General features: G+C 49.2%; 1 protein-coding gene across 1 annotated transcript; it reads right to left on the reverse strand.

Moving 5' to 3' along the window:
- Nucleotides 1-3,143: 3,143 nt before the first annotated feature.
- Nucleotides 3,144-6,958, reverse strand: LOC128718493 (origin recognition complex subunit 2). Its single transcript, XM_053812119.1, has 3 exons — nt 6,899-6,958; nt 4,563-5,343; nt 3,144-4,504 (listed from the first exon to the last, which is right to left on the reverse strand). Exons 1-3 carry the CDS (start codon nt 6,956-6,958, stop codon nt 3,144-3,146), a joined length of 2,202 nt encoding a protein of 733 aa, XP_053668094.1.
- Nucleotides 6,959-19,161: the final 12,203 nt, after the last annotated feature.

A 19,161-nucleotide genomic window follows, 5' to 3' on the forward strand; every position in this document is an offset into this window, starting at 1 on the left:
ATCTGTCACGCAAACTGTTTTTTAACGCTTTCCTCGCTGGTGTTGGCCCCTGTTAGGCAGCTGTTCACCGTCCCATCGTTACGCGGCGACCGGACACTAGAAGGTGTACACTGCACACCGGAAAAGCTCAAGAGCGCAGCTGAGGCGAGCGTACGAGTCCGCAGCGGATTGCGTTGTGACTGCTTGCTGCTGCTGCTCCTGCGAAATGGTTTGGTTATACAACACCAAAAGCTGTCCGAGACTCGTCGTGTCGTCGTCGCTGTCGGTGACGTTTTCGTCCAGCGAGCGATTTGGATTCGGCCGTTCCTTCCCATCCTCCCCCCACTCCCCTCCGCCTCCCTCCCTTCCCTTTCTGTTGGCTGGATATTTATGGCATTGTTGTATAATCTAGCTCCCGCTTGGCTTGGGTAGTGTGCATCTGCCCCGCACGCGATTTGAGCAATTCACGAGCGTGTAAGCACTCATACGCTCCCACACTCTCACTGTCTCTCGCTGTGTGCGGTGTAACCAGTTCCTTGTGTTTGCCTTGCTGCTGCTGTTATCTTGCCTGATAGTGCGAAGCTAGTAGCATCATGCAGAATGCGACGGGAAATCGCATATGCGCAGGCTCACTCTTGCAAGATTCGAATTTAACGTCTGAACCCGACCTCACCAGCAAAACACACACACTCTCTCTCACTCTCCTTTACTCTCGCTCGTTTCGTTTCTCGTGCTTTCTTTGTGTTTTTCTACCGTTAACTGCCTTTTAATCACTTTCACCTGTGAAGGTGGATTTTGGCATTATTTAGCTTTTGCAATCCATTCAACCTGTGTACACGTCGACTCAGTTGCCGTATGGTGGATTACGCCAATTTGTTGGAGGCAGATCATTCGATTTCGATTCAAGAAAGTTCAAAATTTCATCGTAACACTTACTACCAAATGAGCAGTAAGTGTAGCAACCCTTACTAAGATTCTTACGTGTGTAGCGCCTAAAAGTATGCAACTGATAGTTTTTAGATCACTTTCGTTCTACTGTTCAGTGTATTGGAACTGTTTTTTTATGTTGGTTTTGATGCTTTATAGTTTTAGCATTGTATAGTATACCTTTAGGCGTAATGCTGTATATCTTCAATATACCATAGCATACCTTTCGGCGCAAATCGCACAAAGAATATATTTAAGTGAAATGTAATTGAATCACAGCAATTACATGTCTGTTTACACCGTTTTTTTTTTTGTTAACTTGACAAGGACTCACGTAATAGGCACGTGCTTCGGGATGCATTCACAATAGACTCCAAAGTCTCTCTCCCTCTCTTTATCTTTTTCGCTTATGCTTTTCATTACATGGAGGAAAACAATTTTCCAACTCGAAACGCCACTATCGTTCGCTCTCTTTTTCTCACCCACTCGCTCTTTTATGGTACCCACGCAAGACTTCGTCCCTTTGTTTTGATCCTGAACCACGCTCAGAAACGTCGTGCTGCGCCGTGCATACGCGTAAGATATATCCTGGCAAAGGAAAAAAAATAGCATTCTTTCACTAACACTACGCGGATAGTAAGAACACCTATTCGATTCGTTGTTGCGTTCCGTTTGTTTCCCCTACTTTCTCCCTAAGTCGTAACACTTCTGGAAACCTATGCCGGTTGCTTACTGTTAGGCGCTTGCAAAGACGATACGCATGTGTGTACGTACGCACGGGAAAAAGAAGTAAAACGAAGGAAAGATTCTTTCGCCAAAAATCGGAGTGAGAGAAATTAATATTAAACTATCCTTTTTTTCTCGAAACAAATGGGAATAATGTCAAAAATTCACACTGCGTACATCCTTCGACATCTTGAAGCGATTGACCCGGAGACCGATTCCACGTTAGCAGATGTTTCGGGATTTCTTATCTACCACAGGCGCGATTTAGGTTTATGGTTATTCACCTTTCTTAGCTGCCAGCAGACACTTCACTTCACAAAACGGGGTGCGGATAGGATTTAAGGACAGATTTTTCACTAACCAGAATACTAACCGAATGAGATAAAGGATACGCTTCGGACCGGTAAAGCGACCGCGCGTGTGTGGGGAAAGAAGAATGTGTTGTGGCTTCAAACAAAGGGGGAACAGAATTTGGGGTGGGCTCTAGTTGCGCTTCCTGCGGGATAACAAAACAGCCCGAACCGGGGTGAGATAGTGGTGAGAAAAAACCAGGAGAAAGGAGATGTCCCGGGCGCCCACAGCGGGTGCCGTACGTTCGTAGCAAGAGCAGCAAGGATGTGCCCGGTGCCGCCAGCCAGTGTGTACTGACAGCCGGACGCCGAGCCAACTGAATGGTAGCGTTGAAGACAGTTCGGCACGGCAACGAGTCTGCGTCTACGATGGCATTTCTGCACTGGCTGTTTGTGCTGGTGGAGTTGAAGTTAAAGGGCACATTATGTGATATAATAATGTCCTAAAAGAAGAGCGTCTTCACGAAGTGACATCAATATTCGCTCTACTTTTCCTTGTAAGGGATTTTTGGTTTTAGTTTTTCTACAATAAATTGTTAAATTCATGTAAACAAAACACAAATAACAACTTTTAGTAACCCGTGCGTTAAATATTCCAGAGAATCTTACACGTAACATGCCAATTTGCATCACTAAGCCTTTCACTACCTCGTCTGGCGTTTAATCTTCGATGTTGTTTACAGTCCAATAAACAATTCTTCTTGAGAACTCCTGACAGTACCCCTTCATTCATTGCGTCTTGTTAATAGCTTCTATTTTTTCTTTGCTAATTTACCTGTTAGATACATGTTAGCAATTGTATCTAGTCCGAAGGAAGAGTTTAAAATTAAACGACCCACAATTAACTACGAGCAAAGACAGAAGACAATGAAATTGGCTAAATTATCGCAAATAAGAAACATTATTTGCTGAATCTGAGCCTGAGTCCTTTTTTCTGAGAATTTCCGCAACTAAAGCAGATGCTCTGTTAAAAACAATTTCTCAAAACTTTCTATCCCCGAAACACCGGAAAAAAAACGTAATAAAAGGTTAACCATCATGCAAAAGTGCGATTGTATAATAAAAAAGGTTTGACAAAACAGTACACAATACATAAATTAGGTCGGTTTTCGAAATGAACCTTCATGGAGCCGACCCGTACACGGTAATCTAACGCATATTCTACGAACTCTTGGCAGTTTCATCGACGAATCGCTTCAGCAGCCCATGCTCGATTGGTATATTGAGATATTCTGAACCGTCCAGCGAGCGCTTGATTCGCAGCAACTTGTGATCGGTGAACTCCGTCAGCTGGGCACGCAACGCAATGTCGCTGCTGACGAGGAACGCCTCACGGCAGGCCCAGTACAGATCCTTAAACTGCATACCGGCGTATTGGGGGTTTGCGGGACCACTGTTCGCAAGCTGATACTTCACGATCACCATGAAGATGCCGCGCGCATTAGTGGTGAGCGACGCGAACACGCTATTCATCGAGGACAGGGTCAGCGCGCCACCGCTCTGCACCAGCAGCGAGTTCTCGAACGCCGTTTCGACGCTGTACGGCAGCATGGTGGTGACGTCCCACCAGCAAAAGTTGTACAGGCTCAGCTTGTATGCGTCCCACAGCAGTGGCGCATTGATGTGATCGATTGTCGCGACCAGGTGGACGTTCGGGATGCTTGCCAACCGGCACATGGTCGTCTGCATGCGATCACCGCGCATTGCAATACCGTCGAGATTGTGCACCAGAAGAAACACGTGCAGATCTGGCTGTAACGATAGTTCGTACTCGATCTCATCGATCGCTTCGTGATGGACGGATGTTTGTAGCTGCAGATCGAGCAAATCGTTTGCCACCGCATCCAACACATCCTTGACAGTTAGCGCTGGGAAGAACCCGTTCACTACCAGCACCGGTCGGTTCGCTAGCAGCTTGAGGTGGAATGTTTGCAACAGCGACCGCTTCGAACCGACCCCGTACAGCAACACACTGAACCCTTCGTTCAGCAGGAACAACCAGCGGACAAACTGCTGCTCATACTCCGCCAGCATGTCCTGTATGGCGGACGTATGCCGCGAGGACGCATTCGTTTCCTGCAGCAGTCGGAGCAAAACATCCTGCGGAAGCCGTGGCGTACTCAGGCGATCGAGCGTATGGTCAGACGTGACAGATTTAGCACCGGAAAAGGTCGTGAAGTAGTTGTCGCTTTCCACGATGTACTGCAAGTCGGATGTGGCTTTGCTCGATGCACCTCGGGTGGAGCGGGTTGATCGACCGGTGGCAGCTGATTGCGACTGCAGCACAGCCGGAACAGGAACCGTTGGAGTGAGTGGTGCGATATTACTCCCAACCGCAGACTTGCGTCCTTTTTGTGGTCGTTCAGGGGCAGTTTCGTCCTCAGATGAAGGAGTCGCAATCTCATCCTCCTCTGCCTCATCAGATACGGAGTCATCTTCATCGTCCTCATCGGACGGGTTGTAGTCGCTCTCACTAGCAGAGAAATCTTCCCGCATAGATGCTTGCAGTGCCTTCGATAACTCTGAAACGTATTCTCATTCTCAAAAACAAACAAAAGGGATAGACCACGAACACCTTACCTTTCTTGTTCCTTCTTCGCACGTGCAGCGGTGTAGTGGGAACATTGCCGAACAAGGTTACCGAGCAACGGGGCGATCGTGGCGTACGTGTCTCACTGCTAGCCAGCGCAAGGGCACTCATTGAGCCCCGTTTCTTGGGCGTTTGGAAACCATAAATACCGGCCCCGGCTACATCCCTCTGTGCCTCGAACAGCGTCGTAGAGGCCACCTTATTGTTCAACATTTCCAAACTATCCTCATGATTTCCGTCCTCGCTTATGCTTTCCTCATCCGTACTGGTCGAATTAGTGGCGTGCATACCGTTCCGTTTCGCATTTACGCTTTCCGTCAGGAAGTCCTTTGAGTAACGCTTATTCGGGGACGTGATACGGGACGATCGACGAACACTGTTGGGGATGGCGGGAGCTACGTTGGATATTGTAGGCTTCTTACGCTCGGTACCACTATCGGACTCGGGAGCTTCCTTTCTATCGCCGCCAACTTGCTGGTCTAGCTGCTCACAACGATTCTCACTATCCTCATCCGTTCCATCATACACGACGCTGTCCTCATCATCGCTAGATTCAGTTGCACTATCATTTTTGTAATCACGACGCCTTGTTAAATCCTTAACCAACGAACGACGACCACTGCTGTTTGAAATGGCTTCATTGAGTGAGATCTCATCGATCGAACTGTCCGTTACGTCACTGTCGAGCACCATCATTGGCTGTTGCATTTCCCTCTTGCTTTTCTTCTCCGAGTGGTTGCTACCCACCGTATTAATTATTCCAAACTGATCCTGGGTAGATAATTACAAGCATCGACCAAAGGCTGGTAATGTTTTTGTCTCCACACTTCGAATCAATCCAAAGTCGCGAGCCGCATGCACACCTAAAAACACAGTAGTTGTTATTTGGTAAAAAAAACCTAAGCAAAAGAACTTTTTGATTATATCGTAGCGAAAATATAACGAATAGATAAATATAACTAAACAACTTGAATCAAATGTACCTTCTGTTGTTGTTATGGTTACGCTTTGCCGCCCAATGCGGCTGGGCGTCGAACGAAACCGGCATGTGTCAAAAGTTTTTTTTTTTCGTATGACTACAGTGCTGAACATATATTTATAACAAACGTATATTCGTATATTCCCAATGAACATTTTTGAAAGGAATCCACAACATTATTTTTTATAACATTTGATTAATTCTGATATTATTTCAATATTCACTTGAAAAGTATGCAAACTACGTTATAAAAACTAAGCGATTAGAAACATTAATAATAAAAAAGTGAGTGAACTCAAAACAACACTGAAAAACTGAAACTCAAATAACATTTTTTTTATGTTCAATTGCCCTTGGGTGTGTCCAATGAACTTTGATTTTGATAGCCACAAACACCAAACAGATGCATTTAATTGGTCACAGTCACAGAAACCTTCTTTTACTATGCTTCATAAAATTATTGTACGTTGCATTATGTAAAGCAAACGTATTCTCTTAAAAGGTGTTTAATAAATTATTCCTATTTTCTTAATAAAATTTGCCCATCACAAGTGTTACGCTACTGCTCACGAGAGGGCGTTCATGTAGCCGATACACCAACCATCCGTGATGTAACGCGTGCTGTAACACATCCGTTACGGTACGATGTGAGATGAAGCAGGGTTTTGTTGTGTCAGCTTCTGCAATGGCATGCCGTTTGTTCTTAGCTAACGAGTATCTTTGCTGATGTTGCTACGAATATTATGGATCAGAGAGGGTTACCAATCTTACTATGAACTGTTTGGAAACTCAGTTTGCTAAGGTGAGGTTCGAGACCTTCGTGACGCGCGTCAACCTCGACCTGCCAGGATATCAAGATATCAATTTCCCACTTCGTTTACCAGAGAACATGTAAACAAGAGAAGTTTTTAAGACAGCATCATTAGCATGTATTAAAATTGACTTCGAGAAGACCTCTCCAGCATATTTACTTATAATGAAAAGATTGCGTACAGGAGTATATTAAGTTAACCTTTGGCATTTCAGAAAAAAAAGATGTAACAAGATGCGTTTAGGTTCACTTCCGCCCTGACCGTCATCGGCATCGTCTACCGCAACACCTTTAAGCGTTAAAGTCCGAGGTGTGACGCGATCTTGATACGCTTCAGAGTTCAGCAATGGTGTTTGTCATCCTCCCTTTGGCCTTCAACCACGTTCGCCAATCAAGCAAGCAAACCGTGGCCCGGTGATCGATCTGCCCGATGTATTACCCTGTTCTGCGGCGCCCACCAGCACCCACCTCGCCGACGAACCGGCCGGACCCAGCACTCCCGACAATGGGTGGTCAGCATCCACCGCTCGACCTACCTCGGGATAATCTATCATCGGGTGTATGCGCGCGTGCTGCACCAACGCCCGGGCTACCATTTTGGAGGGGGGGCTGAATTTACCGGAGGAGAAGGAAATCACGCCCGCCATGTCAGAACTCGCGGCAGGCAAGATCAAAACGGGTCACTGGCGGTGGAACATGCGTACCCACACGCCCGATGCTACCACCACGCCCGGGGGGCCCGGGAAGCGCAATGAAGACGAATTGCGCGATTCACCGAACGCAAAATCTAGCCACAGGAAGGGCAGAGTTGAGAATACGTGGCCGGCGTGTGGAAGTGGAAAAGAAACGGGGGAAGAGAATCTGACACATCGAATGAAAAAGAACCGCTCGGCCGACATTCCACCATGTAAGGGCCCTCCTCCCTTCCCCCCCACCCCCGAGCCCCCAAAACCCCGTCTGAAGGTGAAGAGGTGCCACGGTCTCGGGTATCAGATATTTCGTGATCTGTTCTGTTCTGTTTCACAAATTTATTTTTCGGTTCGTTCCACACTCTCCTGACCACCGTGTCGTCGTACGGTGGACAGGGTGGAGACCTTCGGAGGTTCCTTCTTCGCATTGCTTTGTCCGTTTCCTTTTTTTTTTTGGACGTTTCTCAATAAAAAAAAAGGAAACAACAACCGGAAAACCGTGCAGAATGGAACGAATTTGAAGTTTCGAGAATTCGACATTAACGGCCCGAAAAATATGTTTAACGCACCGAGGTCGGAAGGGTTTCGGTGCCTACCGTGACTTGTGGCGAGTCACACTGCAATAAACGCACCGCAATAGACAGTCAGCATTCCATTTCTGGTGGGATTTGGCGAATTTCTATTCAATTCGTGACGTCATCTCAAGACTTCCATTGTACTAGACCAGGGGTCTCCAAACTTTTCAGCCCACGGGTACATATTACAGGGTTTCACATCAGATCGGATATGGCGAATCTAACTTACCGAATCGCACAAAGAAATAAGACAGCCACGAAGATAGATATTTAAAAGCAACAAACTTTACTGAATCGCTAAAACTTGATATGGAATCGCGAGCACAATATAGTGAATGCCAAATCGGGCGGCCTGTTTACGTACAAGCGGATTCAAGAGTTGAACTACAAAATAAAGTTGGACATTAATCACAAGTATTTACCATCAATAAACATAATTTTTAATCGATATTTTGCACATGCTTTGTGTACATTGTATCTCAACTCTTCAATCCGGTAGGTACGTAAACAGCCCGGTTGGATTTGACATACACTAAATTGTGCCCCCGAAGCACTCAAATTTGTAAATTTTCCCGAATTCTCGAAACAGACTATCCAGCTGTGGGTAAATTAAGTCACAGAAAGTCAAAAAATAGGCAGGCCTAAACCTCTTGAGGTTGTTGTGCCGATAAAGAAGAAGCAGAAGAAATTATGCCCGCGACTCCATATCTAGCTTTCGCGATTCGGTAAAGTGTACAGGCAGTCTCGGAGATACGCAGTTCCTCTTATACGCGGATTTTGGAAATTTGACAGCTCAGTTAGTTTAGAGCACAAAATTTAAGCAAAAAAGGTGTAAAATTGGTCTAAAATAGCTTCGTTTGTCATATAAAACATTTGTTTTTAGATGTTAATGTATTCTATCAAAAAAAGTAGTGTGGTTTGCTGAATAAATTAAGTGCAGAGAAGGAAGTCAACTATACAACTTTGAAGTATAAACGATTTTACTCCCGGATTTGACTTATGGCGAAATTTGAGATACGCGGATTTTTTCCGATAGCGTATTTTGGGGACTGCCTGTATTGGGTTTCACTATAAATCTCTCCGTTTATCTAAGCTTACGTGATTTATTAAGTTGATAAGTTCGTCATATTCTATCTATTGTAAAACCCTGTATCTTGCGGGTAATTTCCAGGGATGTTGAGCTCGTGTTGTTTTTTCACAATTTCTAGCACTAAATGTTGCTAATTATTACAGTAATTACATATTTGAGCAATTAAAAAAAATTACCACTTTCCTAAATTATTAAAATGGCAATATTAACAACAGCGTCGCAGGCCGCCCTGAAGACTCTCGAGAGCCGTATTTTGGAGATCCCTGGTCCCTAGACGACTTTCCGTTCCTGCAATATTTCAATTCTCACCCTGCCAAAATCCCGGGAACGGGATGTAGAATTGATCATTCCACACCGCGGATAGGACACACACGTTAATACATCTGCCTTTCCACAGTGCGTTGCATTGCGGACATTCGGCATCTTCCTGTACCGTACAATAAAGGCAAAGGACCAACGAAACCCCGCAAAGCGTTACTTGTCAAACGGGGCCCGGCACAATATTTATGGCCTACATGTTTGCCCGTTTGTCACATCCTTCGCCTTTCTTTTCGGTACTTTCTTTTGTTGTTGTTGCGTTGTACATCATCAATGATATGCTTCCGGTGCAGTGGTTTGGGTGTTGGGTTGGGAAATTGTTGCATGTTCGAGGTCACTGGAGGTGTTCCGTTTCGCCACCGACACCGGACCGGTCACAGCGGACAACACTGTTGCCGAGCCTGCCCGTTGCGGTCCCGGATGTAGCGGGATCGATTCACTTCACCCGTCACGGTGTCTTTCGACCTCTAGCGTTCGGCTAGAATGTCCAAGACCCTCCATGCGTACAGCGCACACCCGGCCAGCGCTTGTTTCCGCTGCCGGCCAATGGCAAACGGAACGTCTAAGGTGAAGGGCGAACCCTGCGATCCGAACGCGTGTGCGAACGGGAGGGCACGATCCTAACGCCACCCTGTCTGGCCGGTGTCCGGGAGGGAGTGGCGTGGTGCGGACCTCACTGTCTCCGGTCCGGTGGCCCGCGTGACCGATCGGCGGTGAGGTGGCCCACGTTTCCAACCAGATTGCCGGCGCGCACAGCAACCAATTTCGGAGAAACCTAATAAAATCATAACAATTATAAAACGCTTTATTCCCGGGCCCGCTGTCAGCCCTCCGGACACCACACGGTAGGGCTCGTCTCGCACACCCCCCGGGGGTGGGGCCTATCTCACCCGCCGGGCAGAAGGTGTGAAATGTACATTTCATCCTTGCTACCCCCCCGCTGCTTCCAACCCGCACCCCACCTTTCCCAATTGAAGCAAAAGCGAGGAATAAAATGTCTCGGGTCTGTTGTGCCGACCCCCGGGGGTTCCCGCCGCCGCCCCGTCCCTAACACCCTTACACGGCTACGGTTACGGGTTGGATTAATCATTCATCTTCTGCGACGGTCTGTGTGTGTGTGTGTGTGTGCGAGAAAGACCCCCCGTCGGCAAGTAATCGTCATCGTCGATCTTTCCGTACCGGCCACATCGCAAACAGGGACGAACGGAGGCAGTGCCAAGAATCGGAAGAGAGCGCACACAAAGAGGGAAACAGAACCACACCCTTCCGCCCACCTTTCCCCCCCCCCTTCCCCCTGAAGCACGCACGAGGGCGAAGATGAACAAAGCTTATCTGAATGGGAGACGTCCGCAATCTCGCCACAAAGATTTCCTCCACGGACAACGGGCCAGCGCAAGAATTTCCGCACCCGTTAACAACCCCTCCCCTCCCGCCGTCCCTCTTGTTTCGGTTTTTTTTTTTTGGTTCGGAGCGGCGCTGATGTGGCAATGACGAAGGTACGGACGAATTCCGACGAATTCCTCACGCATTCGGGAACCGGAGGCTCTAATGCACTGGGACCGGGGCTCGCATATAAATTCGGGTACATCCGGCACTTGGACCAAGGGTGCGGCGAGGGGGTGGGGGTTGCTGCGGGGTAGAACTTCCAGCGCGAATGGAATGCGAGGAGCTGTATGGCGTTTTGTGGTCACCGTACAGCGTTGCCCTTGATTTCGATGGATTACGAGAGAGAGAGAGAGAGAGAGAGAGAGAGAGAGAGAGAGAGAGAGAGAGAGAGAGTATCTTCACAGCAGAAGTAAAGAGTGCAGACCAGGCTGTTTCCAAACTCCTGGTCGCTTCAACGGTATGTTGTGGTGTTAGACCAACGTGAGGACTAAGAGCTTAGACACTTTCACTTTCTCAAGATATCACACTATATACAGACACGTTGGAATTGGAGTTCCAGAAGAGATCTCGCTAGACACTTCAAAACTGCAACCTGAAAGGGTCGCGCTACCTGAAGGATGCGCGTTCGCTCTAATGTGCCCTAATGCTCGCAATAACGTGACGGATTATTCCCATTCCCATCTAGCCCCGTTAGCGTTTCGGGTGTGCGGGTAAGGGGCATTAAGCCCACTGCTCGGTTCCACATGATTCACACCGAACCGCTCTCCGTTTTACCACAGGCGAATGGGAAACCACGGGCCGCTCCAGAGGCGTCGCAGTAGCGCTGGAAACCCATTCTGGCCTTCGTCTACAGGGACCTTGAGGTGTGTGTGGTGGTGTGGTGGTGAAGGAGAGGAGAGGAGATTCGGGATTCTGGCAGACATGAAGGAACGAAACGAAATTCCAAGAACGGAGAGCAGCGGCAGCAGCAGCAAAAAAAAAACAGGGCACACACACAAACAACACTGTAGGTGAAGGAGGCACAGCGATCCAGTTAGGCCGCGTGCTGAGCTGTCGGGGCTGTTTTTTTTTTTTTATGTGTCGGAAAACCACCCGCTTCCTTCACACACACAGAGGGATTGGGCGATGCAGAAAACGGTGCACCCGCACACTGACATCCGAAGGTCGAATAATGGCCGAAGGTACCCCGGAGACCTAAGAATGCGGCGCAGAAAGGGTCAGATCAGGGAGATGGTGCCGGCCTCATCGTTTTTTGTTTTTTTTTGTTTGGGGTGTGTATCCGTTCGTGGGCTTTCGTTGTGTGTGTGCGCGCGGTAGGAAGCGAGTAATGCGAGGCAAACAGAGGAACAGAGGAACGGGCCGAGAATAAGCTTTGCACGCCTTGAAAGCGCGTTAGAACACCGCGCTGTACAACAGCGCAACCAGAAGAAGCGTGGTTGAAGATCTCCTGCCTGAATTGTAGGTGTTTCGATCGGCGCTTGATGAATGGAGTTGCCGATGTGCCCGGTGGGTTGGGAAAACTCGCACGGGATGGCGCTGCGGTGCGGCCCAACAGGACACAAGCGGGTACACACCGAACATCGCACGTCAACAAACAATGGCAACTTCAACGGCATACCAGAGGGCCCTCGTCCGGTCTCCAACCCCCCCCCCCTTCCCCCCAACCAACTGCAAGCTTCCTGCGCAGGGCACAAAAAAGCGACGACGCTGACGACGTTGTATAAAGAACTGGCAGCAGCAGCAGCAGCAGCAGCAGCAAAACAACGAAGCGAAGAAATTCTATATCGCCGCCACACCATCGCGCGAAGGTGTTCTTCGGGGGGTGGGGGGAGGGTTTTGTTGTTGTTGTTGTTGTTGTTTCGTTCCCGGTATGTTGGTGCGCTTTTCGCACTTTTTCACATTACTCGGCGCGCTTTCTTCACCGAACGCTTCTTGTTTGCCGTTTGCTGGCCGCCTCCAAGAACGGCGATGCCTCCAGCGTGTTAAATAGAGTCTACGCGTGTGTGTGTGTGTGTATTCACAAGCAAACTAACAAGTCACGCAACTCGAAAGAGTAGACCACGCCACGGCCATCTTAATCCCCCGGGGTACCATCAATGACCGGCAGGGCGGCAGACAGGGGGCAGCCCCTGGCTCAGGTTCGATTGCAGCGCAACCCGCGGCAGACCCAAACACACCTAGACCGCTGGCCGTACCCAATTAAGCTGTTGGACGTAAAATGACAGTTCTTTACCGATCATTATGCTCCGCTTGTTTTCGATTGCTTCGCCCAAGGAAGGGGGAGGCGGTGTCTTCGTCCACTGCCCGCGTCCTTTAGAGGAGCTTTTACACACGGAGCAGCCGATGAATGCTCCGGCACACTCCGGGCGCATTGTGAGATCAGCAGAGAAGCAATGGCAGCAATTGGGGGGGTGGGGGATGTTCGGAGTTTGGCATCTTTTTTCCCCCACGTTGCTTCCTGGTCGGTTTTGCTGGAAGCTCACCGCAATTATCTCACATCTTCCCAGTGACCCCGGGTGGTTTGATGTGCAAGATACTTTCAGCTATTCACCAAACATAGCTCAAACAATCTCGACCCGCTAGACGCAAATGTCTCAGGATGCAACCGAGTACGCTAGAAGCTTGGGCCACCCAGTCAGAGACTCCCCAGCCAGAAGTTCCAGGTTTTGGGGGGGGGGGGGAGGTGAGCACAAGTTTAGCCAAAAATAAAACACATCTCCCAGGCTCAAAAAGAAAACAAAGCACATACACAAACACTGCATAATGAGGTGTGTGTGTGCGACGCCTACACAGTGATGGGCAGAGGTTGTGGCAGACCCTCGACCATTATTGGAAAAGTCAACTGGCGATCTTATGTTTGTCCAGGAGGGGGCGGGAGGTGGCGGGAGAAGACCGGGGCAGGCAAAAGCAGCAACTCCTTTTCCGAGCCTCCCCCCCCCGGGGTGAGTCACCCCACCCTCGCGCACGCTTCCAGTAGCAGCCGAAAATGGAACATGGTTGGTCCGTCGGTGTCGGTGAAGCCTACCGTGTTCGTGTGCTTGTCGGAGCCGGCATGCTCATTAGAACGGCCGGGGCGTTTCCCATTCCCGTCTTTGTTTCAACAGCTTCTTTAAGCGTTGCGGTGTTTCCGACACACTTCCGAAGTCGAAGTCGTACGCGCAACATAAGCCGAAATGGTACACAGGTGGGTCCGGCCGATCCGGATAATGAAAGGAAGCGAGAATCCCATTATTACCCCCTCCCCCTTCCCCTCCCCCTCCCCGCCCCACTCTTCTAATCAGGCTTCGCTTAACCGGTGGTGTATGTGTGTGTGCGCATGGATTAAGCAGGTAAGATTGATGATTTAAATACCTTTTTCCCGTGCTTGTCGTACGCGTGTTGGTCCGCGTTGGCTTTGAGAGAGAAAGAGAGAGAGAAATAGAAAAAAAAACAACACACACTGTACGCTTTGTTGAGGCCCGTTTCTAAAATTAGAACTGCGGAGAAGTTGACAGCAGCAGCAGCTCGCTATACCGTACGTGTGCTACAGATAGCACAAGGTCGAATCAGTGAGGTATGAACCGAGATTATGGGAGATGGTTATCTGGTTAGAATACGTTCTACCGAACGGGCAAATCGGGAGCGCAAAGGAGAACCGGCAGCAACGCACACACGAATACACACCTCGGAAGGGCACCGGGAGCGCGTTGTGCCAAGGCAAATGTATGCAATGCGTATTCCCGCCGGCACACATCAACTACACCCGTGCCTACGGGGGGCATCAACCGAAACCATGAACAGAGAAAAACATTAAAAGCAATCGTATGTTCTTTCTGCACCGCGTGTGCGTGTGTGCGTGTGTGAAAAGGTAGACTAGAATGGTGGGCTAAGCAAGAAAACTCGCACGAAGCGAACCGGAAAGCCGGGAAGGCTTAAAGCATGCGTCGTAAAAGCAGGAATTTCAACGGCATTAAGGACTCCGGTACACCACCACCGTCCAAAAACGAATTAAGGTTAGGTGTGTAAGCCGTCGCAATAAAAGAATTAGATAGCAAACATTAAAAAAAAAAAAATAAAACGGAAAAAGAAAACGAAACCTAACCCAGAAAACCCTTATTTGAATTCGCGCTAAAGGAATACATAAATAAATAAATATATAAATACATTACAGAAGTAAACAAAACAACCGTGAGCGTGTGTGCGGTGCGGTCGACGCCTACGCGGTACGGTTGGTGTCGGCGGTCGCGTTTATGACACGTAGTTAAGCGCTCGAGTGCGTCCCTGCGCGACGGACGGCGCTGCACACAACGATCAATTATTTACAATTAGGCACCCAGCTGGGGGGGGGTGTTGTAGTGTGTTGTGAGATGCGAGTGTGCAAATCGGTGAAAAATAATCAAGTCACGAAGCGCGAGCCCAACATCCAGTGTTGTGGGAGACCCCACATATGGGGGAACATGGAGTCGGTACGGGCGGTACTCACACGGTTGATCTTAACGATCTGTGCGTCCCCGGGATCGGGATCTTTTCGTTTTTTTTCTTCTTCTTTTACTCATTCCAAAACTGCCAGTCCAGTCGACGCCAATACTTAGGGACCACCCTTGAAGGTGTCAAAAAAAAACCCGCGCCGGTCCCACATGCCCACACCGGGACGTACCCTGCAGCTTTGACCGGGGCGCCAACAGAGGGCGCACAGCAACGAAACAAAGCAAAAAAAAAAAAAACCGTCATCGCACCGCAGCCAACAAACACCGAAACGTGAGTGGTAAATTTTATCGTCCTCACACTGATCGTTATCAGTGCCGGGAAGGCGTCGGAAATTTATTACACCCGCCCGGCACCGGTGTGCCGGTTTTGCTGTCGCTGATCGAAAAAAAAAAACACACACACACACCGAAACAGGAAGATACCCTCCCTTAGCCCTCCCGCCGGTTCCAAGACTCCCGAAGGCTGTCAAAACGGGTGAAGGCTCTCGCGGGTGAGGAAGCTAAATAAATAACGCCGCGTTTTGGGAAAGACAACGCCGTTCTCCCATTCCACCAACGGACACTGGCCGAGAGGTTGGGTGTCTCGATGCCCCATTCGTCGTCTAAATCTTACCAGCGCTAGGGTTTTTTTTTTCTTCCCTCCCTTCAGTCACGCACCATCACACTCTGGCACCCACGTCTCGCAGCCACGTCCTCGGAAAATATTTGTTTTTATGTCGCGCACTTATTTCCTCGGATTTGCTTAACAAGTTCCCGAGGGCATGGAGGGTTCGAACCGTGAAGGTGTAGGGCGGTCAGGATGACACTACGCGCCGGTTGTGTTTCGGCACCATCGGAACTAGCCACGGCAAGATCCAACGCCCGCGATTGCATGTAAATGTCGCGAGTGACGCAGCACCGGGAAGACCTTCCGGAGATTTCCACCCCAAAACAGGATGTCCACAATGCAATGCGTTATTAGCCGCAACAGCAGTATCACCATGCCGACCCATTAACTTCCACGGGAGTTCTCGGTGACGGCACGGACAACGTGCGATTGATCGTCGCCAGTCTGTGGCGCGGTCGCCGTTGCGCCAGAGTTCCGGAAATTGGAGAGATTTCAATGACGGGTGCGCGCATGAATGCGCATTCATCCCAACCGGGTTTTGCACCCTTCCAAGTTTGTAACTCGATGCTGCGTGTCGTATCAGATATCTTTGCACCAGCACCGTGGGCCGGGGGTGTTTCGGATCGAAAGCGACCATATCTGCTCCGTCCGATTCCATCCGTCACGCTTTCCGTTCCGGACCACGGTCGGTACGTGCGGCATATAGGGGACGGAATTAGATATATGCCTGTTTTTTGTTTTTTATTTACCGCCCGATCTCTTCAACCAGACCGTTTCGATGCACGACAACGCACTGCCGTGGGAAGCGGCGCGATGGTTTGATCCAATCAAGCCTGATTGTCGGTATCCAGCGGTACGAACGTATCTAGTGCACGCTGGTTGCAGAAGATCACAGTGTGAAGTACCGGTGACCCACCAGCACGATCCTGCCGGAGCTGCATTGTAGGGCTTCGGAAACAGGACAAACTCTTCCACCGCACTACACACTCCCAACATTCGTGGTAAGCGCAAGTTGAACTCTGGGAGTTACCGGAACAGACTGGTTGAGTGTCTGGGAGATATATCGGGTATGGTTCACCGGTGCGTTTGTGATCCAAAGTGGGGAGTACGAGTGAGATATCGCATAGGAGGATGAATTCTCAATAGTCCGGACACATGTGATCCAAAGCTCGGACAATTTTGGGGAACATCACCAAGAGTGAGATATCGTGTAGGACGCTGCGTCCCAAAGTTTCTCAATAATCCGGGCACATGTCTAAAGGACAAACACTATTGGGGAGCATCGGAATAATCGAGATGTCGTAAAGGAGGATACATCTCAAAGTTTCTCAATAGTCCGGACACATGTCCAAATGTCAAACACTATTGGGGAGCATCGGCACAAGTGAGATATCGTATAGGAGGATGCATCTGGAAGTTTCTCAATAGTCCGGGAAAATGCCCAAATGTCAAACACTATTGGGGAGCATCGGCATTAGTGAGATATCGTATAGGAGGATACATCTCAAAGTTTCTCAATAGTCTGGACGCATGTCCAAATGTCAAACACTATTGGGGAGCTTCGGTCCAAGTGAGATATCGTATAGGAGGATGCATCTCAAGGTTTCTCAATAGTCCGGGCACATGTCCAAATGTCAAACACTGTTGAGGAGCATCGGAACAAGTGAGATATCGTATAGGAGGATGCATCTGGAAGTTTCTCAATAGTCCGGGCACATGTCCAAATGTCAAACCCTGTTGGGGAGCTTCGGCACAAGTGAGATATCTTATAGGAGGATGCATCTGGAAGTTTCTCAATAATCCGTGCAAATGCCCAAATGTCAAAAACTATGGAGGAGCATCTGCACGAGAAAGTTATCGCATAGGAGGATGTGTCTAGAAGTTTCTCAATAGTCCGGGCGCATGGTGGCTGATCGGTAAACACGTGCACTACATCACCAGGGACCTGGGAGCCCTATGTTCACGCCTTAACGTGTTCACAAGCCCGGAGTGTTGGGCGCGCTGGGTAATGCCGTTGATAGGGCGGGTACGTTTCGAGACACGCAACCCGCAAACAAACAACGGTTATCTAATCGTGCGGGTAATTGGACAACCACCCTGAAACTGGGTAACTGCAAGGGGGGGGGAGTGGGGCGCAGTTGTCACAATGCCTAGAATAATCTGTCCGGCCATAGTACCGATGCAATCACCTATCGATAGTTTGCGTGTGCTTCGGTGCCGTGTGTGCTGTTTGCCCGGTGCACAACTTCAACTTCGGCGCGTGTTTATTCACCGCACCCCCCGGCGACCCCCGTTATCGGTTCGGCAGCCCCCTTCCGGGGCGAGAGGAAACATAAATCTTGTCCCGGGGGTGGTGGTGGTGGTGTTGGCTTTTTTTTTTTTTTTGGAAAACATGGTACGCGCCTGAACGTCTGCGCGCTTGAGGGTGGATTCCTTCGGCAGTATGGACACTTCCGGGCGGAGTCATTAATCTTGTGGACATCACACCGGATCGTCAGATTTCCAACCGCTCAACGTTGGTGTCCATCTGTCTGATTGAATATATGAGTGTGTGTGTGTGTTACAAAAATAACAAAAAAAAAACACCACTGGCAAGATGGAAGGTCCAGTACGTCGGCGGTATATGCAGGTCAAAAAAAAAAAGGATATGTTTGTGTGCGAGATGTTATTTTTTCTTTCTCTCGCTCTTGCTATCTCTCGCTCTTTTTCTCTCAAAGGCAATGTGAATGACGTACTCAGGCAAAACCGTTTGATGTGTGGCAACGGTGGACTCACGTTTCAAGACGTGCCTTACGTGGAATGTGAAGCTTTTTGCGTTCTGTGCACCGTACCAATCCGACACCCTCATTCATGGGCGGTTGCCAAAAACGTGACATGATCTGTAATCCCCTGTTCTGCTTCCTTTTTGGGACTGGTGTGTGTGTGTGTGTGTGTATACAGCTTGTCGGATGGTTGTTCGCTTTTTTTTAACGATGTTTTCCTTTTTAATTGCAAGTCACAAACAAACGTCCCCTGGTACGGTCCCCGGAGGTAACGCAGGTTAAACTAACCTTGGGCCGCCGTGTACGAAACGGGTTCGTAACACCGTAAGTGAAGCGGGTGCGGGGTAGTAATAATATTTGTAGAACTTTTACATCCTGCAAACAGTGCCCGATAAGGGGCAATGGTTTTTGTGGACCTAAAGCCACCGGGAGACCGTGTCGGTTCCAGGACCTCGGATCCGTGCTCAGGTCAATGGGCGAAAGATCGTTATTGCCGGTACTGTTTGCCTATCCCTGGAGATCACGAGAAGCACCATGCTCAATGAGGCGTTGCAGTTTGACGGCTACTTTGCCGACCCTTCCCCTACGCTTCGACACGATTCGAGGAAGATGCGGGCAGGATGGTTGGAAGTTTGACACCAATTGACGTCCATTCGACGACGTCACAAACCGATACCGGATGCTGGGTGGCTCCCAAACCGGAGCTGTTGATCGCCGATGCACGGTGCGAACCCTCCCTGCAGGGTAGGAACGTTTGTCTAGCGGTGTGGAATAGTTTCATTGATGGTGGAAATCTGCTGTTTGCCATCACCTCGGCGGTCGGCTGGTGGGCATTCATTCAAGGGTATGGCACGGTAAGACTAAGCTTGCAACCAGCGGGACACTCGACACCTGGACGAACGGGAG

This window comes from Anopheles marshallii, chromosome X, assembly GCF_943734725.1.
Source record: "Anopheles marshallii chromosome X, idAnoMarsDA_429_01, whole genome shotgun sequence".
NCBI lineage: Eukaryota > Metazoa > Arthropoda > Insecta > Diptera > Culicidae > Anopheles > Anopheles marshallii.

What these genes read in the sequence shown, in the direction of transcription:
- LOC128718493 (XM_053812119.1), bottom strand. Translation starts at nt 6,958, where the DNA reads ATGGTAGCCCGGGCGTTGGTGCAGCACGCGCGCATACACCCGATGATA. An exon ending in CGATGATAGATTATCCCGAG is followed by an intron (nt 5,344 to 6,898) that starts GTAGGTCGAGCG and finishes TTATCTACCCAG; the next exon opens with GATCAGTTTGGAATAATTAA. An exon ending in GCGAAGAAGGAACAAGAAAG is followed by an intron (nt 4,505 to 4,562) that starts GTAAGGTGTTCG and finishes AATACGTTTCAG; the next exon opens with AGTTATCGAAGGCACTGCAA.